General features: G+C 42.4%; 1 protein-coding gene across 1 annotated transcript; it reads left to right on the plus strand.

Annotated features, from left to right (window-relative positions):
* The first annotated feature begins 233 nt into the window (after positions 1-233).
* On the plus strand, positions 234-26,452 carry Gnpnat (glucosamine 6-phosphate N-acetyltransferase). The gene is made up of 6 exons (XM_071684816.1): positions 234-776; positions 1,974-2,136; positions 3,590-3,652; positions 15,044-15,174; positions 17,485-17,546; positions 19,374-26,452. The coding sequence occupies exons 1-6, from the start codon at positions 753-755 to the stop codon at positions 19,519-19,521; spliced, it is 591 nt and encodes a 196-aa protein (XP_071540917.1). The 5' UTR covers positions 234-752; the 3' UTR covers positions 19,522-26,452.
* Positions 26,453-27,020: the final 568 nt, after the last annotated feature.

Genomic DNA, 27,020 nt, shown 5'->3' on the forward strand with positions numbered 1-27,020 from the left:
TATTTGAATTCTTATTTTTGGTTGGAGTGCTCTCTAGCACTGACATAGACGCAAGGTCAAAATAATGTTATCGCCTTCATTCACGAAAAAAATTTAGATACTGATCATAAGCAATCTTATGAAATCGTATATTTCTATATGAAAAATGGATCATATTTGATATGATAATACAATATCAGTAAGTCAAACCTTATTCATTGAGTTTAACCCAGTAGTATGTAAACATCTGATGTGGACGTCTGCTAACATGTATGTTGAATTGCAGTATAGTACAAGGTCACTCACGATATGATAACCAGTCATGTGATTATTTTGACCAACTGGAACAGCTACAACGAATATCTTCTATCAATTTATGTCTAATTATTGCTTATATACTTCCTAAATAGACTCAAAAGCGGAAATGTCAGACTAACGGAACTTCATGGTCACTGGTGATTGTTGATTGACACCACACAGTGAGTGGACATTACTTTATTTATAGTGAAAAAAGAGAAAAACGAATTTCTATGTCCCTCAGTACTTCAGACTAAACTCTAAGGTATGAGAGGAAATGTAACGTGTGTATTCAGAATGATGACTGCATGAGCACTTCAAAAGTGTATCTGGCAACTATCGCCACAGACGAATGTCTTACCAGTGGTCGAGAGATTGTGCTGTCAGATCTGTGGCACTTTCAGGAAGGGATAGTAGGGGGTGAGGAGACGAGTGGTACTTCCTTGGCTGATAACTGGTGTTCTCAGTAAGACGCAATGGGCGCTCCGGAAGAGCAACTGGTAAGTCTTTATATAATTTGTTTTCGCGAAATAAGGATGAGTGAAATCTTTTCTGGTGTTTGGATTGAGAGTGTTACTAAAAACTTTCACTTAAATCGTAGCTGATTTTTTGTTTGGTCTTTTTCACAAGTGTCGCAAGAACACATCATAAAACATGATTGTAGTATAAATGACTTCGTTGTGTAAAATTCTCCATGAAACTGTTAGGTAAGTGTGTTTTTATTTACGTTACATGAGTAACCGTGTGAGGCTTGTAGTTAAATATTGCATAACTTCATCATTGATAATTATGTCTTGATAATCTGAAAGAATACACTTTATTACAAATTTATCCATAGCACCGAAAATCAAGGTAGATAATGGATTCCCACAGGGAAGTGTCAGGATATAAACAATTATATAAAAAATGATACTCATTATTCGGAAATACTTTTACACGAAAATAGTAATAGACGAAAAGAATGAACGATTGAAGGGATTGAAACTATGATGTAAAATGGAATGCATTGCAGAATAGATGACCATTTCTTACTCATTTTGTACACGTGTGATGACTGACACATGTACTGAGAACAATGCCACCGTCAGGAGGCTGCTTATACTTGACAACTTCTTCTGTAATCTGACTTGAAACAAACTTGACATTATCTTGCTATACTTTCCCACTCACGCTTTTTACTTAAAGTTAAGACCATAGTACCTTTGGAGACCATTGTTGTTCCTTTAGTTCTTCATTACTGACTGGTAGTAGTCAGCTTGACAAGGATTACCTCACACTGGCACACTTGTGATCAGCATGACCCTAACCCTCCTTTAAACTGGCACACACATAGTCAACATGACCTGGGTCCTCCCTCAGACTGGCACGCCTGTGGTCAGGAAATCCTTGCTTTCATGACAAACAAGTTACCGTTTACAGTCTCATACTACCCAGTTGGCCCTGGTCCATAAAGTTGGCCACTGCTGGCCCTGGTCCTTAATGCTGGCCACTACTTGCCCTGGTCGTCAGTGTACTGTTTCTCACGTCATACACCACACTGTTGTTCCCAGTTAAGATCTCTTGATGAACATGACACAGATGATGTTTTCACACACATCCCCTGTTCTTTATTTTCCTTGCCCAGGGTTATAACGTGTTGTGTGTATTGTTAACTAGCCTATCACTAACTGCCTTGTTCTCACCCCCATCCCCCTCAGCCTAGTGTGGGTCCCGAGGACGCCGAACAGCCCCTGTATGACCCCGAGATCCTGACCAAACTCGACTGGTCAAAGGTCACTCACATGAAGAACGGGGTCACCTCTGCCACCCCAGGGGAGGGACTCCGCATCAGACCGCTCTGTAAGGCGGACTTCGACCGAGGTATGACCACACACACACACACACGTTAACCAAGTACTATTTTCCTTGCTGCTACGTTGGGTGACCAGAACTGGCCATCCTGGGGCTGTGTGCGACCACAACCCAAATGTGGTTCACGTGCATGATGATGGCTAGGTACAGTGGGGGAAGATTAGTTTCAGTGACAAGTTAGGGCACTTCTTGTCTGATGCAGTGGTCCATCTTTGTCATCTTGCACACAGACGTGTCAGGCAGGAACCAGAATGCTGACGGTTGTCACGGCCTGACTGGGAAAACAGGAGAATCATTACTCAGCCAGGCCGTCCTGAAGCTTCAGACATGAATGACTGAAATAATGAAGACAGATTAGTTAACTTCGTTACCAGAACAACACTGTAACCAGCTCCGCTACAGATCACCGCACGATGAAACTCATAACATTTTTGGTAGAGTAACCTTGGCTGGTGACATTGTCAGGTGTGTATAGCAGGTGTTGCCAGCACTGTAGAACAGGTCATGTCATCAGTGTAGAGCAGGTCATGTCATCAGTGTAGAGCAGGTCACGTCATCAGTGTAGAGCAGGTCATGTCATCACCTGGGCGTGACGGGTGGGTGGGGTGGATGATGGCTGGGCGTGACGGGTGGGTGAGGTGGGTCATCCGTCCCATGTTGGTAGTGGTGACCCAGCAGGACACACACATGTGAAGGTCACTCATTCTCCCTCGGTGTATAACTACTTCAGCAAGCATGAGTAACCTCCTAGTCTAATATGAGTGCCTCACACCAGGTGTGGAGCACCTCACGCCTCATGAATGCTTCACACCAGGTGTGGAGACTGAGCACCTCACTCCTCATGAATGCCTCACACTAGGTGAGCACCTCACACCACAGCAGATAATGATAGAGACCAGCGAGGAAGAAAGTATTTGTGAGGTTGTGGGGGGAGGCCAGAGTGGAAGTTGTGACATAATGTTATGGTGAGGGTGGTCCCCCCCCCCCGGGGGGGGGTCGACCCTCCTGGCATCAGTATAACACACACACACACACACATTCTCTCTCTCTCTCTCTCTCTCTCTCTCTCTCTCTCTCTCTCTCTCTCTCTCTCTCTCTCTCTCTCTCTCGGTGTCCCCTTTCTATGGCATTATTATGATATTACCGCACTTGACTGTATGATAATATAGATGATACACAACAACACTCGGGTCATGGTAGATAATGGTGTGATGACTGCCATACCCATTGCAGCCACCAACACACAGACAACTACTACTGTTGCTGCTATACTAACTACTACTACTACCAGTACTACTGATATAGCTAATACTGCTACTACTACTACTACTACTAGTAGTAGTAGTAGTATTGCCAGTGAAGTTATAAATGTGTTGGTTATGGCTATTTTTCATACTGCTGCTGATTATTGTGTTATGTTATTATTGTCACTAATGACTGTGTCTGGCTTATACCTGGCCAGGGTTCCTGCAGCTGCTGGGTCAACTGACCAAGGTTGGAGACATCTCTAGGTCAAAGTTCAACGGTAAGTCTCACCTGTTTTTTATTGTTATATTATGAAAATGTCACGGTCATGTCTGTTGTTGTTGTTGTTGTTGTTGTTTTATTGTGGGGTTGTTGTGCATGAGAGCCAGATGAGAGCATTCTGTTCACAATGGTTATAGCTGGAGATGACCATCATGTTCTGTAACATGACGTGCTACAGCCAGTACATGACGTGCTACAGCCAGTACATGACGTGCTACAGCCAGCACATGACGTGCTACAGCCAGTACATGACGTGCTACAGCCAGTACATGACGTGCTACAGCCAGTACATGACGTGCTACAACCAGTACATGACGTGCTACAGCCAGTACATGACGTGCTACAGCCAGTACATGACATGCTACAGCCAGTACATGACGTGCTACAGCCAGTACATGACGTGCTACAGCCAGCACATGACGTGCTACAGCCAGTACATGACGTGCTACAGCCAGTACATGACGTGCTACAGCCAGTACATGACGTGCTACAGTCAGTACATGACGTGCTACAGCCAGCACATGACGTGCTACAGCCAGTACATGACGTGCTACAGCCAGTACATGACGTGCTACAGCCAGCACATGACGTGCTACAGCCAGTACATGACGTGCTACAGGTACTACATTGCCTCTTTGATCAGGACAACGCGAGCCTTGCAGACCCCAGGACATTCCCTGGGTGTCATGCCCTGGCCTTTGCCTTGACCCTTAAGGCTGAGGTCAAAGGCCACTATGATATACCCAAGGGTCGTACCGTCACGTTAACGGGTCATATTAACCCACGTCAGGAAACATTATGCGACCTGGACGGATGAAAATGATGGTTGGGTTTGTGTCATGATTTGATTGTACCAAATGTTGGAGGAGTGTGAGTGTAGGATGGGTCAGGAGGTGACGTACCTTCCCTCCAGGTGAAGCCACAGATACCAGAACAGAACCAGGCTGAGCCATGCCAGGCATGTACACCTCACTGTGGTGGAGGAGGTGTGAGTGTGGCTAGTGCGCCACTATACCCTCCCTCCATGATCCTCATGATAACAACACCAGCAGGTCCTCATGATAACAACACTAGGCCCTCATGATAACAACACCAGGCCCTCATGATCCCCATGATAACAACACCAGCAGGTCCTCATGATAACAACACCAGGCCCTCATGATAACAACACCAGGCCCTCATGATCCCCATGATAACAACACCAGGCCCTCATGATCCCCATGATAACAACACCAGCAGGTCCTCATGATAACAACACTAGGCCCTCATGATCCCCATGATAACAACACCAGCAGGTCCTCATGATAACAACACTAGGCCCTCATGATAACAACACCAGGCCCTCATGATCCCCATGATAACAACACCAGGCCTTCATAATACTCTGACAGAAAGTTGTTCATACATGAGACACGGAGTCACACCCCGCCAGTCAGGAGTGTGGACGACCAAGGGGTAAGTAATTCGGTGTTTGACGACGTCACACACGGACGAGCCTCATCCACTTATGGTCACCAGAATTTTTTTTTTCTTAGAATTTTGTTGTTTTTCTCCGACATCTTGAGTGACGGAAGTGTTCGTTGTGAGGAAGCAAGGTAGTGCTGGTGTACACTCCCGGGCGTCTCTCATCCTGACCCACACCACACCTAGCGACCTTTTCCTTCTCCCCCAAAATGCCAGGTGTTTTTTGTCATGATTTCTGGCGTCGTTAGCCTTAGTGTTGGTGATGATGGGCGTCACTGGAGGCGTCTGGTCCCACCCATACCTGACCCACAAGTCAGTACTGGATGCCCCAGCCAGAGTTAGGTTGTCATGTTACGTGTTTACCTCCGACGCTACAACACAAGATGTCTTCCTTATTTCTTCAAAATAACTGGAAAGAAGGTCGGATTTAAGGTTGGTCTCATCTCAATGTTATAACTAGGATTACGAGACACTGTGACCATGATCACTGTACTCACGACAAGTGTATTACATCAACACAATGATATTAAGACGTTACGCTGAGAACACACCAGTGTGGCAATACACCGAGTTGTCGCAAGCAGCTCAGTTGTGTGTGCGTGTGTATGTGTGTGTGTGTGTTGTACATGATGTTGTGGTGTGCTGTAGTGCAACTGGTCTACCCTAGTTCAGGCAAGTACAGGGTTGTGAACCAACGGTGTAAAGTGTCTAAAGTAGGCTCCCCTTCATGATAACATTGTACTACTCCTTCGTGGCCCTCAGGTTACCAGGGACCCAGTCATCATGTCAGGTTCCCCCTAACCTTCCTCTGTATCTAACTGTATCGGAAGGTTGGGTTACAGCGCCACCTGTATCTACATAGTTCACATAGTTGACTCTGTCTGTGTGTGGAATGTGTCTGGGGTGAGGGAGATCAGGACGACCAAGCTGTTCAAGGTAGGCTGGGTGGGGACCCATCCTGGTGCTGTCTGTCTGGCCCCGCCACACTGAACCTGTCATATGTTTTTTTGTGTTACAACACCGTCAGCGTCGTCAGCTGCCTTCCGCGTCCACTACCTTCCTGGGTGGGTGCACTGTGGCTCTGGCTGTCCTCGTGCACGTCATTGTCCTCCCCCGGAGCCACACCACCTCCCTGCTGACGTGTGTGATCACCAGGACACAGTATCCCAGCGCACTGCCTTGACATCACATACACCCACACATGTATCTCTCATACAGACGGTCACACGGGGCCCGAGAATGACTGCCTACACTGATTGTTTGAATGTATAGTGACAGGTAGGTGTGTAGTACAGTCGTGTGTTGACAGGTAGATGTGTAGTACAGTCGTGTGTTGACAGGTAGATGTGTAGTACAGTCGTGTGTGGACAGGTAGATGTGTAGTACAGTCGTGTGTTGACAAGTTGATGTCGTGAGTTATCAGGTGTTATGTAGTACACTGAGAGACAGCGAGTTTGTACACTGGATGCCAACACGGAGCAAAGGAAAGAAAAACATGAACATGGGTCATGGATGGGAACGTGACAGCCACTGTCTCTCTTGATCCCCAAGTGGCAGCACCTCCCTGGTTGCGAGTGGTGACCTGCTAACTGACGAGTGCTTCATTCATTACAGCTGACCCCACCCAGGAGGGCCAGCTGTCATGACGCCACACTTGACCTGAGCAGCTGGTCCAACGTGGGAGATAAGAAGTGCGGAAGTGTTGTCGGTGTGACGACGACATGACCATTGATAAGAGGTCACTAGTAATGGTGGGCATTCCAAGCCATGTCCCCCAGACTAACCCATCCGTGTTATCAGCGGTCGTCACCCCCCCCCCCCACCCCCACCCACACCCCCGCGTCATGTTATCAGCGGCTTTTACGCCAAGTGTGAAGTTCTTGTTATCAGGTGGGGAGATTATGGCTGGGGAGGGTGTAGAGGCTGTGGTGTGGCAGCCAGCTGGAGAGGTAGATGCTACACCCTCATCTGGGTGTGGGGTGTGATGTTGATCTAGTGTTGGTAGATGTTACACCCTCACCTGGGTGTGGGGTGTGATGTTGACCTAGTGTTGGTAGATGTTACACCCTCACCTGGGTGTGGGGTGTGATGTTGACCTAGTGTTGGTAGATGCTACACCCTCACCTGGGTGTGGGGTGTGATGTTGACCTAGTGTTGGTAGATGCTACACCCTCACCTGGGTGTGGGGTGTGATGTTGACCTAGTGTTGGTAGATGCTACACCCTCACCTGGGTGTGGGGTGTGATGTTGGCCCAGTGTTGGTAGATGCTACACCCTCACCTGGGTGTGGGGTGTGATGTTGACCTAGTGTTGGTAGATGCTACACCCTCACCTGGGTGTGGGGTGTGATGTTGGCCCAGTGTTGGTAGATGCTACACCCTCACCTGGGTGTGGGGTGTGCATGTCAACATACGCTGGTTGGACGGGTTTCAGGGAGACGACACTTTAATCTTGATGAGGTTGTATGAGACCAGAGTCGTCAGGTGTGTGGGGCGCTCTGGACATGTGCTGCTACGCTGCTCACCAGGTGTAGGGTGTGTGTGTGTGTGTGTGTGTGTTCCTCCTGCCTGTACAGACACCACTACACTGCTCACCTGGTGTAGTATAGGTACACTTTTTCACTAAGCGATGGTCAGCAGAGATGGATCATCGCGGGTGTATCCTGGCTGTGTCTACCACAGTAGCCGTGGTCAACAAAGGCGTAGGTTGCGGTACTTTATGTCGACCAGACGGAGGTCGACCAGTTGATGCGACATCCCCCCCCCCCCCGCTCCCTCCTACTCCAGGATAGCCCTCTCCCCCCTAACCACTCCCCCATCACCACATCCCTGTCTGTACCCCTTCCACACCTCTTTCCCCTTCCCCCTGCACCGTACCAGTTCACCCAGTACTGGGGTGGGTGGCAGGTACGATGATGGGGATCTTCCCAGTACACACGTCACATCTGGGACAGTATAGACCTGACTGTTGACGAGAAATGTGGAAGAAACAGTACCCGAGAGAGAGAGAGAGAGAGAGAGAGAGAGAGAGAGAGAGAGAGAGAGAGAGAGAGAGTACTGCCAATACATTTTTTTTTTTTTTTTTTTGCCGCTGTCTCCCGCGTTTGCGAGGTAGCGCAAGGAAACAGACGAAAGAAATGGCCCAACCCACCCCCATACACATGTACATACATACGTCCACACACGCAAATATACATACCTACACAGCTTTCCATGTTTTACCCCAGACGCTTCACATGCCCCGATTCAATCCACTGACAGCACGTCAACCCCGGTATACCACATCGCTCCAATTCACTCTATTCCTTGCCCTCCTTTCACCCTCCTGCATGTTCAGGCCCCGATCACACAAAATCTTTTTCACTCCATCTTTCCACCTCCAATTTGGTCTCCCTCTTCTCCTCGTTCCCTCCACCTCCGACACATATATCCTCTTGGTCAATCTTTCCTCACTCATTCTCTCCATGTGCCCAAACCATTTCAAAACACCCTCTTCTGCTCTCTCAACCACGCTCTTTTTATTTCCACACATCTCTCTTACCCTTACGTTACTTACTCGATCAAACCACCTCACACCACACATTGTCCTCAAACATCTCATTTCCAGCACATCCATCCTCCTGCGCACAACTCCATTTATAGCCCACGCCTCGCAACCATACAACATTGTTGGAACCACTATTCCTTCAAACATACCCATTTTTGCTTTCCGAGATAATGTTCTCGACTTCCACACATTCTTCAAGGCTCCCAGAATTTTCGCCCCCTCCCCCACCCTATGATCCACTTCCGCTTCCATAGTTCCATCCGCTGCCAGATCCACTCCCAGATATCTAAAACACTTCACTTCCTCCAGTTTTTCTCCATTCAAACTCACCTCCCAATTGACTTGACCCTCAACCCTACTGTACCTAATAACCTTGCTCTTATTCACATTTACTCTTAACTTTCTTCTTTCACACACTTTACCAAACTCAGTCACCAGCTTCTGCAGTTTCTCACATGAATCAGCCACCAGCGCTGTATCATCAGCGAACAACAACTGACTCACTTCCCAAGCTCTCTCATCCCCAACAGACTTCATACTTGCCCCTCTTTCCAAAACTCTTGCATTCACCTCCCTAACAACCCCATCCATAAACAAATTAAACAACCATGGAGACATCACACACCCCTGCCGCAAACCTACATTCACTGAGAACCAATCACTTTCCTCTCTTCCTACACGTACACATGCCTTACATCCTCGATAAAAACTTTTCACTGCTTCTAACAACTTGCCTCCCACACCATATATTCTTAATACCTTCCACAGAGCATCTCTATCAACTCTATCATATGCCTTCTCCAGATCCATAAATGCTACATACAAATCCATTTGCTTTTCTAAGTATTTCTCACATACATTCTTCAAAGCAAACACCTGATCCACACATCTTCTACCACTTCTGAAACCACACTGCTCTTCCCCAATCTGATGCTCTGTACATGCCTTCACCCTCTCAATCAATACCCTCCATATAATTTACTAGGAATATTCAACAAACTTATACCTCTGTAATTTGAGCACTCACTCTTATCCCCTTTGCCTTTGTACAATGGCACTATGCAAGCATTCCGCCAATCCTCAGGCACCTCACTATGAATCATGCACACATTAAATAACCTTACCAACCAGTCAACAATACAGTCACCCCCTTTTTTAATAAATTCCACTGCAATACCATCCAAACCTGCTGCCTTGCCGGCTTTCATCTTCCACTAAGTTTTTACTACCTGTTCTCTGTTTACCAAATCATTTTCCCTAACCCTCTCACTTTGCACACCACCTCAACCAAAACACCCTATATCTGCCACTCTATCATCAAACACATTCAACAAACCTTCAAAATACTCACTCCATCTCCTTCTCACATCACCACTACTTGTTATCACCTCCCCATTAGCCCCCTTCACTGAAGTTCCCATTTGCTCCCTTGTCTTATGCACTTTATTTACCTCCTTCCAGAACATCTTTTTATTCTCCCTAAGATTTAATGATACTTTCTCACCCCAACTCTCATTTGCCCTCTTTTTCACCTCTTGCACCTTTCTCTTGACCTCCTGCCTCTTACTTTTATACATCTCCCACTCATTTACATTTTTTCCCTGCAAAAATCGCCCAAATGCCTCTCTCTTCTCTTTCACTAATAATCTTACTTCTTCATCCCACCACTCACTACCCTTTCTAATCAACCCAATGTATATATATATATTCTTTTTCTTTCAAACTATTCGCCATTTCCCACTTTAGCGAGGTAGCGTTAAGAACAGAGAACTGGGCCTTTGAGTTAATATCCTCACCTGGCCCCCTTCTCTGTTCCTTCTTTTGGAAAATTAAAAAAAAAGTAATGAGAGGGGAGGATTTCCAGCCCCCCGCTCCCTCCCCTTTTAGTCGCCTTCTACGACACGCAGGGAATACGTGGGAAGTATTCTTTCTCCCCTATCCCCAGGGATAATATATATATATATATATATATATATATATATATATATATATATATATATATATACATTATATATATATATATATATATATATATATATATATATATATATATATATATATATATATATATATATATATACATATATATATATATATATATATATATATATATATATATATATATATATATATCTTTCTTTCTTTCATACTATTCGCCATTTCCCGCATTAGCGAGGTAGCGATATATATATATATATATATATATATATATATATATATATATATATATATATATATATTGTGTATATAATGTGTATATTGTATATATATATGTATATTATCCCTGGGGATAGGGGTGAAAGAATACTTCCCACGTATTCCTCGCGTGTCGTAGAAAGCGACTAGAGGGGACGGGAGCGGGGGGCCGGAAATCCTCCCCTCCTTGTATTAACTTTCTAAAATGGGAAACAGAAGGAGTCACGCGGGGAGTGATCATCCTCCTCCTCGAAGGCTCAGAGTGGGGTGCCTAAATGTGTGTGGATGTAACCAAGATGTGAAAAAAGGAGAGATAGGTAGTATGTTTGAGGAAAGGAACCTGGATGTTTTGGCTCTGAGTGAAACGAAGCTCAAGGGTAAAGGGGAAGAGTGGTTTGGAAATGTCTGGGGAGTGAAGTCAGGGGTTAGTGAGAGGACAAGAGCAAGGGAAGGAGTAGCAATACTCCTGAAACAGGAGTTGTGGGAGTATGTGATAGAATGTAAGAAAGTAAATTCTCGATTAATATGGGTAAAATTGAAAGTTGATGGAGAGAGGTGGGTGATTATTGGTGCATATGCACCTGGGCATGAGAAGAAAGATCATGAGAGGCAAGTGTTTTGGGAGCAGCTGAATGAGTGTGTTAGCGGTTTTGATGCACGAGACCGGGTTATAGTGATGGGTGATTTGAATGCAAAGGTGAGTAATGTGGCAGTTGAGGGAATAATTGGTATGCATGGGGTGTTCAGTGTTGTAAATGGAAATGGTGAAGAGCTTGTAGATTTATGTGCTGAAAAAGGACTGATGATTGGGAATACCTGGTTTAAAAAGCGAGATATACATAAGTATACTTATGTAAGTAGGAGAGATGGCCAGAGAGCGTTATTGGATTACGTGTTAATTGACAGGCGTGCGAAAGAGAGACTTTTGGATGTTAATGTGCTGAGAGGTGCAACTGGAGGGATGTCTGATCATTATCTTGTGGAGGCTAAGGTGAAGATTAGTATGGGTTTTCAGAAAAGAGGAGTGAATGTTGGGGTGAAGAAGGTGGTGAGAGTAAGTGAGCTTGGGAAGGAGACCTGTGTGGGGAAGTACCAGGAGAGACTGTGTACAGAATGGAAAAAGTGAGAACAATGGAAGTAAGGGGAGTGGGGGAGGAATGGGATGTATTTAGGGAATCAGTGATGGATTGCGCAAAAGATGCTTGTGGCATGAGAAGAGTGGGAGGTGGGCTGTTTAGAAAGGGTAGTGAGTGGTGGGATGAAGAAGTAAGAGAATTAGTGAAAGAGAAGAGAGAGACATTTGGACGATTTTTGCAGGGAAAAAATGCAATTGAGTGGGAGAAGTATAAAAGAAAGAGACAGGAGGTCAAGAGAAAGGTGCAAGAGGTGAAAAAAAGGGCAAATGAGAGTTGGGGTGAGAGACTATCAGTAAATTTTAGGGAGAATAAAAAGATGTTCTGGAAGGAGGTAAATAGGGTGCGTAAGACAAGGGAGCAAATGGGAACTTCAGTGAAGGGCGTAAATGGGGAGGTGATAACAAGTAGTGGTGATGTGAGAAGGAGATGGAATGAGTATTTTGAAGGTTTGTTGAATGTGTCTGATGACAGAGTGGCAGATATAGGGTGTTTTGGTCGAGGTGGTGTGCAAAGTGAGAGGGTTAGGGAAAATGATTTGGTAAACAGAGAACAGGTAGTAAAAGCTTTGCGGAAGATGAAAGCCGGCAAGGCAGCAGGTTTGGATGGTATTGCAGTGGAATTTATTAAAAAAGGGGGTGACTGTATTGTTGACTGGTTGGTAAGGTTATTTAATGTATGTATGACTCATGGTGAGGTGCCTGAGGATTGGCGGAATGCGTGCATAGTGCCATTGTACAAAGGCAAAGGGGATAAGAGTGAGTGCTCAAATTACAGAGGTATAAGTTTGTTGAGTATTCCTGGTAAATTATATGGGAGGGTATTGATTGAGAGGGTGAAGGCATGTACAGAGCATCAGATTGGGGAAGAGCAGTGCGGTTTCAGAAGTGGTAGAGGATGTGTGGATCAGGTGTTTGCTTTGAAGAATGTATGTGAGAAATACTTAGAAAAGCAAATGGATTTGTATGTAGCATTTATGGATCTGGAGAAGGCATATGATAGAGTTGATAGAGATGCTCTGTGGAAGTTATTAAGAATATATGGTGTGGGAGGCAAGTTGTTAGAAGCAGTGAAAAGTTTTTATCGAGGATGTAAGGCATGTTTACGTGTAGGAAGAGAGGAAAGTGATTGGTTCTCAGTGAATGTAGGTTTGCGGCAGGGGTGTGTGATGTCTCCATGGTTGTTTAATTTCTTTATGGATGGGGTTGTTAGGGAGGTAAATGCAAGAGTCCTGGATAGAGGGGCAAGTATGAAGTCTGTTGGGGATGAGAGAGCTTGGGAAGTGAGTCAGTTGTTGTTCGCTGATGATACAGCGCTGGTGGCTGATTCATGTGAGAAACTGCAGAAGCTGGTGACTGAGTTTGGTAAAGTGTGTGGAAGAAGAAAGTTAAGAGTAAATGTGAATAAGAGCAAGGTTATTAGGTACAGTAGGGTTGAGGGTCAAGTCAATTGGGAGGTGAGTTTGAATGGAGAAAAACTGGAGGAAGTGAAGTGTTTTAGATATCTGGGAGTGGATCTGTCAGCGGATGGAACCATGGAAGCGGAAGTGGATCATAGGGTGGGGGAGGGGGCGAAAATTCTGGGAGCCTTGAAGAATGTGTGGAAGTCGAGAACATTATCTCGGAAAGCAAAAATGGGTATGTTTGAAGGAATAGTGGTTCCAACAATGTTGTATGGTTGCGAGGCGTGGGCTATGGATAGAGTTGTGCGCAGGAGGATGGATGTGCTGGAAATGAGATGTTTGAGGACAATGTGTGGTGTGAGGTGGTTTGATCGAGTAAGTAACGTAAGGGTAAGAGAGATGTGTGGAAATAAAAAGAGCGTGGTTGAGAGAGCAGAAGAGGGTGTTTTGAAATGGTTTGGGCACATGGAGAGAATGAGTGAGGAAAGATTGACCAAGAGGATATATGTGTCGGAGGTGGAGGGAACGAGGAGAAGAGGGAGACCAAATTGGAGGTGGAAAGATGGAGTGAAAAAGATTTTGTGTGATCGGGGCCTGAACATGCAGGAGGGTGAAAGGAGGGCAAGGAATAGAGTGAATTGGAGCGATGTGGTATACAGGGGTTGACGTGCTGTCAGTGGAGTGAATCAAGGCATGTGAAGCGTCTGGGGTAAACCATGGAAAGCTGTGTAGGTATGTATATTTGCGTGTGTGGACGTGTGTATGTACATGTGTATGGGGGGGGGGTTGGGCCATTTCTTTCGTCTGTTTCCTTGCGCTACCTCGCAAACGCGGGAGACAGCGACAAAGTATAAAAAAAAAAAAAAAAAAAAAATATATATATATATATATATACATATATATATATATATATATATATATATATAAATATACATTATCCCTGGGGATAGGGGAGAAAGAATACTTCCCACGTATTCCCTGCGTGTCGTAGAAGGCGACTAAAAGGGGAGGGAGCGGGGGGCTGGAAATCCTCCCCTCTCGTTTTTTTTTTTTTTTAATTTTCCAAAAGAAGGAACAGAGAATTGGGCCAGGTGAGGGTATTCCCTCAAGGCCCAGTCCTCTGTTCTTAACGCTACCTCGCTAATGCGGGAAATGGCGAATAGTTTGAAAGAAAAAGAAAGATATATATACATATATATATATATTCTTATTTTTTTTTATTTTGCTTTGTCGCTGTCCCCCGCGTTTGCGAGGTAGCGCAAGGAAACAGACGAAAGAAATGGCCCAACCCACCCCCATACACAATGTATATACATACACGTCCACACACGCAAATATACATACCTATACATCTCAATGTAGACATATATATACACACACAGACACATACATATATACCCATGCACACAATTCACACTGTCTGCCTTTATTCATTCCCATCGCCACCTCGCCACACATGGAATACCATCCCCCTCCCCCCTCATGTGTGCGAGGTAGCACTAGGAAAAGACAACAAAGGCCCCATTGTTGGTGGTGGTGAATATGTATTGGTGTTGAGGTGTGTTATGGTGGGTGGTGACATTGAGATGTGTTATGGTGGGTTGTGGTGGTGAAGTGTGTTGTGAGTAACTATTACATCATGTTACAGAGAGGTTCGACCAGATGAAGGGTTGTCCAGGTCACTACTATGTTACCGTCATCGAGGATGTCCACCTGGGCCAGATTGTGGGCTCTGCCACGCTGGCTTGTGAACTCAAGTTCATCCGTGAATGTACTAAGGTATGTCTGCCCCCCCACCCCCCATAGATCATCCATGGATGTGCCAAGGTATTATGTTCACACACATACACACAAGTCCCTCTCCCACAACTTCCCAACCTTTAAAGTTTTCATGAAATTAATCAGGGTCTTGATATGTATAGGAATGGGACATGGCCAAGTGTTGATACCACCTGGGTAGATCCTACTGCCAGGGGTAGCTGTTAGGAGGTAGTCAGATATATTGTGGTGGTGGAAGGTTGTCAGGTATGTTGTAGTGGTGGGAGGTAGTCAGGTATGTTGTAGTGGTGGGAGGTAGTCAGATATGTTGTGGTAGTGGGAGGTAGTCAAGTATTTTGTAGATGTAGTGTTGTAAACATGTCATGTGCCACCATGTTCAGTGATAAAGTTCAATAATGTAGTAAGAGGACTGCTGTACTCACACTGCATAAACTAGTGAGGAGGCACCCACACTCACACAGTGTAGGGGACAGTGTTCCTGCTCATTACTGTAGGGTTAGCAGCTGTAACCTGCTGGGCTGACACCTGTGTTTGTGTTAGTGTGGTGGGCAGGTGTGGCCACACTTCTGGCTTCCCTGTACATGTGTGCCTGACTCTTCCCAGCAGTCCTCATGCAGTGCTAGTATTGTCCTGTGGCAGTACACACACCTTGTTTAGCACCCTCTCACTTGATCCTCCTGATTATAATAGTTATGATTATACTAGATGACTGATGTGTGGTGTGAATTTTATGGCAGACCAGATGACTAATGCTGATGTGTGGTTTGAGGTGCCTGACAGACCTATACTGACACTACACAAGGTTCTCTGGGTTGGTTGATTGGTCTTGCTCCTCCCCTATCAATACATTTGGACAGCATGATATATATTTTTAGATAATGTCACAATTCATGGTTTCCTATGAGGATACAAGGACGTGTAGAGATTGTCTGTGTCACTATACACAGCCATATGTATTACCACAGTGGGGGAAGAAAGAGGTATGGTAGAGCAGTGTGTCAGATGTGATGGTGGTGTACTATCTGTGGCAGTATATAACCATTCGTCTTACCACAGTAGGGAGAGAGAGAGAGAGAGAGAGAGAGGTGGTAGCGTAGCATGTCGGCTATCATAGTGGTGTACTGATAGTTATAAGTCCACTCACTTGATTAAGTTTTGTGGTTCTCAAGCTCACTGACACATTCAAGTGGGTCGTCAAGCCGTGTGTTTTGTATGTGTGTGTGTGTGTGTGTGTGTGTGTGTGTGTGTAGGAACACTTAGGATTCATCCCTTGTTGGATAACATTGTGTTAAGTGTGTGTAGAGGTTAGAGAATTTAACTGAGGAAGAACAAAGGTGAGATCTACAGCTACTGGGGTTAAGAGCTCTGCCAGTACCTGCACACATATCTCTGCCTGTAATAGCCAGTATTCCTACCCTGAAGAATTTTTTGCTTCATCTGGAAGTTACTGCTGTGTGTGTGTGTGTAAGTTCCTTCTGTGTCAAGCAATACAATATATAAGGGATCTTCTGAATCACTATGAATTAGTGACAGCCTGGTGAAGATTTGTCTTGAGTGAAGGAAGTACAAGAGACACCTGCAGCACAGGACAAGTTGCACTAGGTATAACAGGATGACATTATCCCTCCTTGGGTGGGGTTACCTGGGAGTGTTTGGTGTCCTGTTGACCATGTACTCAGCCATACTCCTGGGCATCCTGTGGCGAGTCAGCAGTAAGTTTACATCCTGTTGAGTGTGTATTGAGGAGTGTTGAGTGTATCCTAATAGTGACATGTTCTCACAGATCTGTCATAAGTGTTCTAAGAGGTGATTGCCTTCTGATAGTTGTGGTACACCCTACCTTGTGCTACCTTTACTCTGGCACACCTGCTGAGTCTGGATTTTGTAGTGTGCTGTTGGTCTTACTGCTAGATGTTGAATAGGTCTACCATGTTGCTCGTCCTGGTTTACCATGCTGCTAGCCCTTGTCTCCCATGTTGCTAGCCTTTGTCTACCGTGTTGCTTGCCCTGGTCTACCATGCTGCTATCCCTGGTCTACCATGCTGTTAGCCCTGGTCTATCATGCTGCTTAGATCATCTTGAATATAGATTGTTTAAAATGTCAAGTGTGTTTGCACCCTTGAGGCTATCTTTGGTTCTGATTGTGTCCTATGCACTGAATCTATCTAGAATTTTGATTATACCTTGGGTATATCATGTCTGGGGATTTAACATTTATGCTCACTAGAGTGTTGAATGTGCTAACAGTGAAATATACACATTTCTTCTTTTGAACAAATTTTAGAGCTAATTTTCCTTCTCCCTTTGCAGCGTGGAAGACTGGAAGATGTTATTGTTAGTAATGAGTACCGTGGTAAGCAGTTAGGAAAACTGTAAGTATTTTTCTCTATTGATTTCTCGGGCTTTCATTTCCCTTCAGGTCTTCTTTCCCCTCCACTTCTGTTATCATCATTTCCTCTTTTTGTATATGTATCCCTTTTAATAGATATCTTCTCTTTTCATCGTTATTCCTTATTTTCCATTCCTATATCCATTGTACAGCTATGCTGTCTTTTCCATCTTTGTTTATTTTATAGCAAATGTATTTTTCATCTTTCTTTCCTTGCATCTTTTCTTTATTTTGATTTTTTCAGTTTCATAAACTAACCATTCAGAGGACAGGATCTAGTCTTTAGGTTATATTACTGTATTTTGAATTTCATTTACAGTCAGACATGTCATTGCCCTCAAAAATTGCTGCAGACAAAAATAAAGTAAGAATTTCTAGCTGCAGGCAATGTATGCACATATGTATGGGTATATACGTATGAGAGGTATATGAAAAGGCTGCACACCAAATTTCTGAACGGGTATGTAAACCTAAGGGAAAAAATTATAAATGGAAGAAATAGAAATTGATAGAAATGACAAGGTCATGTATTAAAACGATTTTACCCTTATATGAAGTCTTCTCATGTGTATTGAAGGAATGTGCAGAGGCACTTGCTAGGCCTTTCACAATGTTATTCAACATGTCACTAGAAAGGATAGTAACCTAACTGTAGCCTTCAGCTTTATAAACAAGGTGGACAATGTTTATAGTAATTCTTTTAAAATGACCAACATGGCACAGGCAAACCCTACCCAAAATAAAGGCCATCTTGCATGAAATACAAAAAGTGCTGAGTTCCAGAGAAAGACTAGAAACCTTAAATTTGTCCACCATGGTAGAGAAAAGATTGAGGAATTGAAAGGATCACAGCCTTTTAAGTTTAAACCCAGTCAGTGACGAAGACATTGAACGGTTCTTTAAAAGGTGCAGGAATAGGACACTCAGATGCCACAGCATAATGTTAGGTGAGAAATCTCTTAGAAAAGATGTAAAGAAGTACTTATCTCAAATTATCTTTTCCTCCTAAGTGAACATAGTTGTAGTAATGTTGATACTCATATAAGTATTACCATTAATGTTGACAAACATTTTAATTCATATGGTGTGGCTGGACTATGACATCCCTAACAATATGAACTCATCCTGTCCAATGCTCAGATAAAAAATCACTTGGACAAAACACAGTTTTTTAGGGAAATGTTATGTGATTCCGGTGTCTGTTGATTTGATGCTAAGATTTCAAAGAGGGAGTGCATCATCAGTATGAGGATGCATGTTATTAAAGTTTGAAATTGATGCTCATAGACACTTCATGAATTATTCATGTGAATAAACCATTTGTAAATGTAGTGTTAGTCACATGAGCATGAGATATACCATCAGAGTTTGATCTGATATGTAACTCCATCTCCAATTTGATTTGGCATTATTGTATACATGAAAGCTGTTACATCCTTAAATACTTGTAGCTTTCTGTGATCATAGTGCTTGTATTGTAATTATGAAGGACAAGGCATTACAGATGGACATATGCATGGCAAGGCATTTGCTAATAATATAGCCTATAATTTCACTTGAGATGGATTTTACACCTTTTCTATGTATTCTGTAAGAACCAATGTTATATTCATAATGCTACTTAGCCAAAATACAGTATATTTACTTTATCTTTAGTATGAAGTATCTTGATAAATCCTTTTCAGAGGGGGTAGTCAATAGCCTGCTAAGGCTATGGGATCTCATGTTCATGCATAATTATGACTTCCATTTTTGTACTTGTACATTTATAAAGTAAGATAACTGATATTGATTATTAATTTTTATGCAGGATTGTCACAACCATCCTTCTCCTGGCACAGCAAGTGGGTTGTTACAAACTTGGGCTGGATTGTAAGGATGAAATGAAGCCTTTTTACTCCTCTGTTGGATTTGCTAGTGAAAAGGGAAATGACAATACAATGATCATACGCTTCTGACTGAAACCCATGCCTAGAATGTCACATCTCTGAGGAACCAACCCCTTGAAGCTTCAACTGAAGAATGAGAATTTAGAACCTGAATGCAAAAAAAAAGGATTTATAAGTCAACTTTAATGAGGTTTAATGATTTCTCTTCATCTCGTGGAGTTACCTTCTGAGATGATTTGATATCTGGTTACATAGGTATTGCTTGTTAATAACATGGTAAGAATCTCAAAAAATTGAGCTTGCCAGAGTGGAGATTATCTATTGCTGATAGAGACTCAACAAATGACTTACAGTGTAGTATATATTGGTGATGAGAACTCACCACTTAATCTAAACAGGCCTGATTGTCAACCCATTTGTCTGATATGCATTAGCAAATGAAACAAATGGAAACAGAAGTGAAAAGAACCACATGTTCTAAGTATATAGATTTTTTCAATAAATATACTTTTGGCAGTAAAATATAGATTAAATATTAGGCTCCCAAAGCAAAAGAGAAAAAAATGCAATAAATTCTTGGAAAAATTCTGTTGGGAACCTGTAATATCGTATATTAAAGTTTCATTGAGGTGTGTGGGAAACATCTTTGGTTATATGCATTTGAGACATGAAGATATACTATGCTTTTAAGCATGATTACAAAAAGCGACTTATGAATATGTTTCCAAAGAAAATCCAAGCTAATGAATGACTGCTCTCAATTCAAGATGACTTCTGTAAACATTCAGTCATTCACAGTATATTGTTTTGCTCTTCATACCAATTTATGCATCAAACGTATGCGAAGTGGGTTGTATGTTTCACATACAACTCAAAATTCAAAATAAGAATCTTATGTAATGGTCGGTGGCTGAGGCACTAAATTGTTTTTGCTATATCTATGACTAATAGTCATAAGTCCTTCAAGGACCTTTCTTCTAGAATTTAGATTGACCCAAAAACCATACATCAGCCATTAATCCATACCTCTCATAATAAGTCTTTGTATTTGAGACTGAAAAAGAAATGTGTTACTGATTCCATTAAAATGGAAGACAAAGGTATATGGAGTAGGAAAAAATCTTGTGAATAATGAACACCTTTAGTGTGTCATTCAAAGAAAGTACTATCCTAGATGACATTCAGTGCGCTATACAGAAGCCCAATTTTAAGAGTATAGTTTAAATTACATCATTTCATTTACCTTCCTCTCAAATACACATCTGCTATAGAGTCCTATTCATTTAAGAAGACTGTGCTTTTGTAAGCAATTAACTCAAAAACTTGTCGGACATATATGATTGAACAAAACTTATAAGAAATTATATGGAAAAAGGTTTGGCTGTGTACAAAAGTTCATCCTTCTTTGAATAGTGGTAGTATGTGATTTAGATGATATGTAAGAAATATTTCATTGTTCTTTATTTTTTCTTGATGCAGATAGATAAACGAAAAGATGTACAAATTGTTATATTTGCATATAACAGTAGAGACTAATAGAATTTAAGGATAAAGTTGGAAGATGTGACGTAATGTTTTGGAAAGATGCATGGATAAGGAAGTATCCTTAAGTGGTGTGATCATATATATATGGTTGTGCAGAGGAGGGTGGATGTGTTGGAAATGAAGTGTTTGAGGACAATGTGTGGTGTGAGGTGGTTTGATCGAGTAAGTAATGAAGAGGTAAGAGAGATGTGTGATAATTAAAAGAGTGTGGTTGACAGAGCAGAAGAGAGTGTTTTGAAATTGTTTGGTCAAATGGAGAGAATGTGTGAGGAGGGAATGAGAAGAAGTGGGAGACCTAATTGGAGGTGGAAGGATGGAGTGAAAAAGATTTTGAGCGATCGGGGCCTGAACATACAGGAGGGTGAAAGGCGTGCAAGGAATAGTGAATTGGAACGATGTGATATACCAGGCTTGACGTGCTGTCAGTGGATTGAACCAGAGCATGTGAAGCGTCTGGGGTAAACCATGGAAAGTTTTGCAGGCCTGGATGTAGAAAGGGAGCTGTGGTTTTGGTGCATTACACATGACAGCTAGAAACTGAGTGTGAACGAATGTGGCCTTTGTTGTCTTTTCCTAGCGCTACCTCATGCGTGCACAGGGGGAGGGGGGGGTGCCATTTCATGTGAGGCGGGTTGGCGACAGGAATGGATGAAGGCAGCAAGTATGAATATGTACATGTGTATATATGTATTTGTTTGTATATGTATGTATATGTTGAAATGTATAAGTATGTATATGTGCAAGTGTAGGTGTTTGTGTATATACATGTGTATGTGGGTGGGTTGGGCCAGTCTTTCGTCTGTTTCCTTGCGCTGCCTCGCTAACGCAGGAGACAGCGACTAAGTATAATAAAAAGAAAAATATTAATTTTCATATATGGATTTGTGTGTGGCGTTTGTAGATCTGGAGAAGGCATATGATACTTTTGGGGGAGATGCTTTGTGGAGGGTGTTGGGAGTATGTGGCGTGGGAGGTAAGTTGCTGGAAGCAGTGAAAAGTTTTGTCGGGGATGAGGGGCATGTGTACGAGTGGGGAGAGGGGGGGGGGGTGATTGGTTCCTAGTGAATGTCAGTTTGCGGCAGGGGTGCGTGGTGTCTGTTGTGCAGTCTGTTATTTATGGGAGGGCTTGGGCGGTGAGTCAGTTGTTGTTCGCTGATGATACAGCACTGGTGGCTGATTCGGGTGAGAAACTGCAGAGGTTGGTGACTGAGCTTGGTAAGGTGTGTGAAGGAAGAAAGCTGAGAGTGAGTGTGGATAGGAGCAAGGTAGTTGGGTTCTGTGGGGTTGAGGGATGGGTTGGTTGGGAGGTGGGTTTGAACGGAGAGGGGCTGGAGGAGGTGGGATGTTTTAGATATCTGGGAGTGGATTTGGCAGTGGATGGAACCATGGAAGTGGAAGTGAATCACAGGGTGGGGGAGGGGGCGAAGGTTCTGGGAGCATTGAAGAGTGGATGGAAGGCAAGAACATTGTCCCATAGAACGAAGTTGGGTGTTTGAGGGAGTAGTGGTTCCAGCAATGTTGTGTGGTTGCAGGGCATGGTCTGTGGATGGGGTTGTGTAGAGGGTGGATGTGGTGGAGGTGGGGTGTTTGAGGACAGTGTGTGGTGTGGGGTGGTTTGATCGAGTGAGTGATGAGGGGTTGGGGGGGGGGTAAAAGGAGTGTGGTTGAGAGAGCAGAGGAGCTAGTGTTGAGGTGTTTTGGTCATGTGGAAGGAATGAGTGAGGAAAGATTGACAGGGGGATGTGTGTGTCAGAGATGGAGGGAACAAGAAGAGGTGGGAGACCAGATAGGAGGTGGAAGGATGGAGTGAGGGGAATTTTGAGCGATCGGGGTGTGAACATACAGGAGGGTGAGGGGCATGCGGGGAATGGAGTGAATTGGGACGATGTAGTATACTGGGGTTGACGTGCTGTCAATGGATTGAACCAGGGCATGTTAAGCATCTGGGGTAAACCGTAGAAAGTTTTGTGGGGCCTGGATGTGGTAAGGGAGCTGTGATTTTGGTGCATTACACATGACAGCTAGAGACTGTCCATGGTTTACCCAAGACACTTCAAATGCCCTGGTTCAGTCCATTGACAGCACGTCGACCCCGGTATACCACATTGTTCCCATTCACTCTATTTCTTGCATGCCTTTCACCCTCCTGTATGTTCAGGTCCTGATCACTCAAAATCTTTTTCACTCCATCCTTCCACCTCCAATTTGGTCTCCCACTTCTCGTTCCCTCCACCTTCGGCACATTATCCTCTTTGTCAATCTTTCCTCACTCATTCTTTCCATGTGACCACACCATTTCAATACACCCTCTTCTGCTCTCTCCACCACACTCTTTTTACTACCACACATCTCTCTTACCCTTTCATTACTTACTTGATCAAACCACCTTACACCACATATTGTCCTCAGACATTTCATTTCCAACACATCCACCCTCCTCCACACAACCCTATCTATAGCCCATGCCTCGTAACCATATAACATTGTTGGAACCACCATTTTTATAATAATATAATAAATTTGATAATAAATAAGAGAAATAGAATATATATATAAAAAAAGATATTATTATTTGTTTGTGATATTTATGTTGAAAATTGATGAGAAGTTCTTAATTCAGAAGAGTTTGAGGTGAACAGATTTATTAAGCAGACTGTCAAAGTATGTCAGGAATGTTGTTGATCACATGCAGTGGAAGTATGTTGTGTGTAAATAGCAGATGAACAATTATCAGGTTTTGTATCAGAATTTGTTCATTATTATGATGTAAGTTGAAGCTATGTATGAATGATCTGTGAGGCTGTATACATTTGATACACCTCATGTAATTGTGAATAAAGGTAAAGATAATACTCAGATTTCTAAGATAAAACTTTGAAAGATATGAAGCCATTGTACATGGCACGACATTTTTGGTAAATTACATCTCTGCAAAACGCAAAGTACATTTGTTTATGGAAACCTCTTATGTCAGTCAGTACAGTTATTACTGTTATCATGATCATCCAATTTTTATACAACTAAGCAAGAAAATCTGATAAGAGTTTATAATAATCTTGATATGGAATCTGAATAGCTTTCTGGAGCATGCAGGTGATTTAAGATTTTAATGCAAAAGGAGTACTAATGATTATTTGCTTAATTCTTTTAATGAATTAGTTTGAGCTTTTGAAATCAGATGAAATTTTATGTTGATGAATTTGTTATGTGTGAACAGTTTGTTTTTTGTGTTACAGCATTTTTGTTTTTTATTATTATCTTATGAAGCTTTTTAACTGTAAATTCCATAAAGTGGCTACATACTTCAAGTTTATGGAATATTTGTTTATAATCCCACATGAAGTTTTACTGAATTACCTATGTATGCTTTTTTTTGGAAATGAAAGACTACACAAGTTACACTGAGTTGGCAAAGCTGAGTCACATTTACGTGGAATTGGTTTTATTTTGTCAATAATCATCATTTTACTTAATGGAATTTCTCCTACCTCATCTGCAACAAAATTATTTCTTTACTGTTAGCAAATGTTTTCATATTTTTATGATGTACAGCCTTAGTAATTATGAGCTGTGAACAGCAAAGAACTATCTAGTATTTATGTATGTATAATGTGTGCTTTTATAGCCATTCAGCATTCAGAATCTGGCAGTGTGTTTTGTTATATTAGTAAGTTTCAGTAAGTTCATCAGATTCACATATTTGCTAGGTCCAAGCCAGGCATAGAACCTTGTCTTATGATTAACCACTCTCATGTTTTAATTGAATTCATAAATGCATAACATAAAACACAAAATATAATATTGTGTATATTATCTGTGTAAATAGATGGCTTTGAAGATAGTTTTCAAAACTAATGAATTATATACTAAATTCTTTGAGGAATTAGTGAAATAAAGTACAATGACAGTATTGAGTGACGGCTTTAAGTTTAGGATGTATGACTGGTCTTTGTAAAATTATGTACCACTACTGTTTTAATTTATAGACGTGAGTAAAACCATTAGGAAATGGAAGATACAAAGTTTCAAGTGCTTTCGTATAACTGTATTGTCAAGACTGTGTAAGACTGTGTACAGATGGAGGGAACCAGAATATAACATACCAGATGCCTCTGGGCAGGGCAGGCAAATGGATTAAGAGACAGATGAAGGGATTAGGTCGCAGGTCACCCTCGACAACCGCACCTTTCTGAAGTTATGTTTTGTGAAATATGAGTACAATTTTGTCTCTTATAAAGGTATCTAACCAGCATTTTGATTCATATTGATATTTCTTCCATGTTTGATAAGAGATGATTCTACAATATTTCTATCCATTACTGAGTTATTGTATGTGATAACTAACACTGCCCCTGTCAGTTTGATGATGAAAATCTCTAAGGTGGACAAATATTGCATTAGATTCTTGATAATTCCCAACACTATTTTGATGGTGTTTAACCCTAATGCCAAGAACCTTACCAGTATGACCAATGTAAGACTGATCACACACAACCCTTCTGAGGATATACAGAATTTCTGATAAGACTTTCCTTGACATTATTATTATTGCTGAGCACTACATTCATATCAAACAAAACAGAAACATTAAGCAAGTTCTCACAGTAGGATAATACCAATATGTTTGTCGCAAATATTTCTTTACATGAACACTGTAAAAAGACTTTCTAGCAAGATTACAAGATGGATTAAAGAAATATTTGGGATAATGTAAATAATACCCACTGTCATGAATATTGCAGAGTTCATGATCAGTGAATTCTGGACTACACATGCAAAATGCTGTAAGAAACATAATGAAAACACATATCATTTCACTTTATTGTGGAAGCAGAGTATTAAAAAATATATGAACAGACACTTCTGAGTTGGAGATATATGTTGAATTTTAGGTTATTTCCATCCCTATGAAAATTACAATCTAAGTGTTAAGTTTAATAGTGTTATGGTTGAACAACATAAAAGTAGTGTTAGGTATGGCCAAGGATTTAATACAATGTATGTCCACTAGACTTTCTCGTCATAAAACTGAGTGGAGTAGTGTTAAGGTTATCTCATACAATAACTATGTAATGGATAGAAATGTTGGAGAAACATCTCTTATCAAACATATAGATATTAATATGAATCAAAGTGTTGGTTTATATGAACTAGATAGTTTTATAAGTGACAGAATTGTAAATATGTTTACCAGAACATAGGTTAAACTGAGTTCATAATTTGAGGGAGGTGAGGTCATCAAGGGTGACCTGTGCCTGAATCCCTTCATGTGTTTCTTAATTCATTTGCATGCCCCACTCATGGCAGTTGGTATATTACATTCTGGTTTTTGCTATATGTGCTTGGTCCTGACAATGTGATCATACAAAAGCATTTGACACTTTGTATTTTCCATTTCCTCATGGTCTTGCCTGCATCTTATGTACACTCATTACTTAAATACTTTTTGCATATATATATATATTTTTTTTTGTTTTCTTTTTTCATACTATTAGCCATTTTCCGCGATAGCAAGGTAGCGTTAAGAACAGAGGACTGGGCCTTTGAGGGCATATCCTCACCTGGCCCCCATCTCTGTTCCTTCTTTTGGAAAATTAAAAAAGAAGAGAGGGGAGGATTTCCAGCCACCCACTCCCTCCCCTTTTAGTCACCTTCTGCGACACGCAGGGAATACGTGGGAAGTATTCTTTCTCCCCTATCCCCAGGGATAATATATATTTTTTTTTTTTGTTTTGTCGCTGTCTCCCGCGTTTGCGAGGTAGCGCAAGGAAACAGACGAAAGAAATGGCCCAACCCACCCCCATACACATGCCTTGATTCAATCCACTGACAGCACGTCAACCCCGGTATACCACATCGCTCCAATTCACTCTATTCTTTGCCCTCCTTTCACCCTCCCGCATGTTCAGGCCCCGATCACACAAAATCTTTTTCACTCCATCTTTCCACCTCCAATTTGGTCTCCATCTTCTCCTCGTTCCCTCCACCTCCGACACATATATCCTCTTGGTCAATCTTTCCTC

The sequence above is a fragment of the Panulirus ornatus genome, chromosome 39 (assembly GCF_036320965.1).
Source record: "Panulirus ornatus isolate Po-2019 chromosome 39, ASM3632096v1, whole genome shotgun sequence".
Taxonomy (NCBI): Eukaryota; Metazoa; Arthropoda; class Malacostraca; order Decapoda; family Palinuridae; genus Panulirus; species Panulirus ornatus.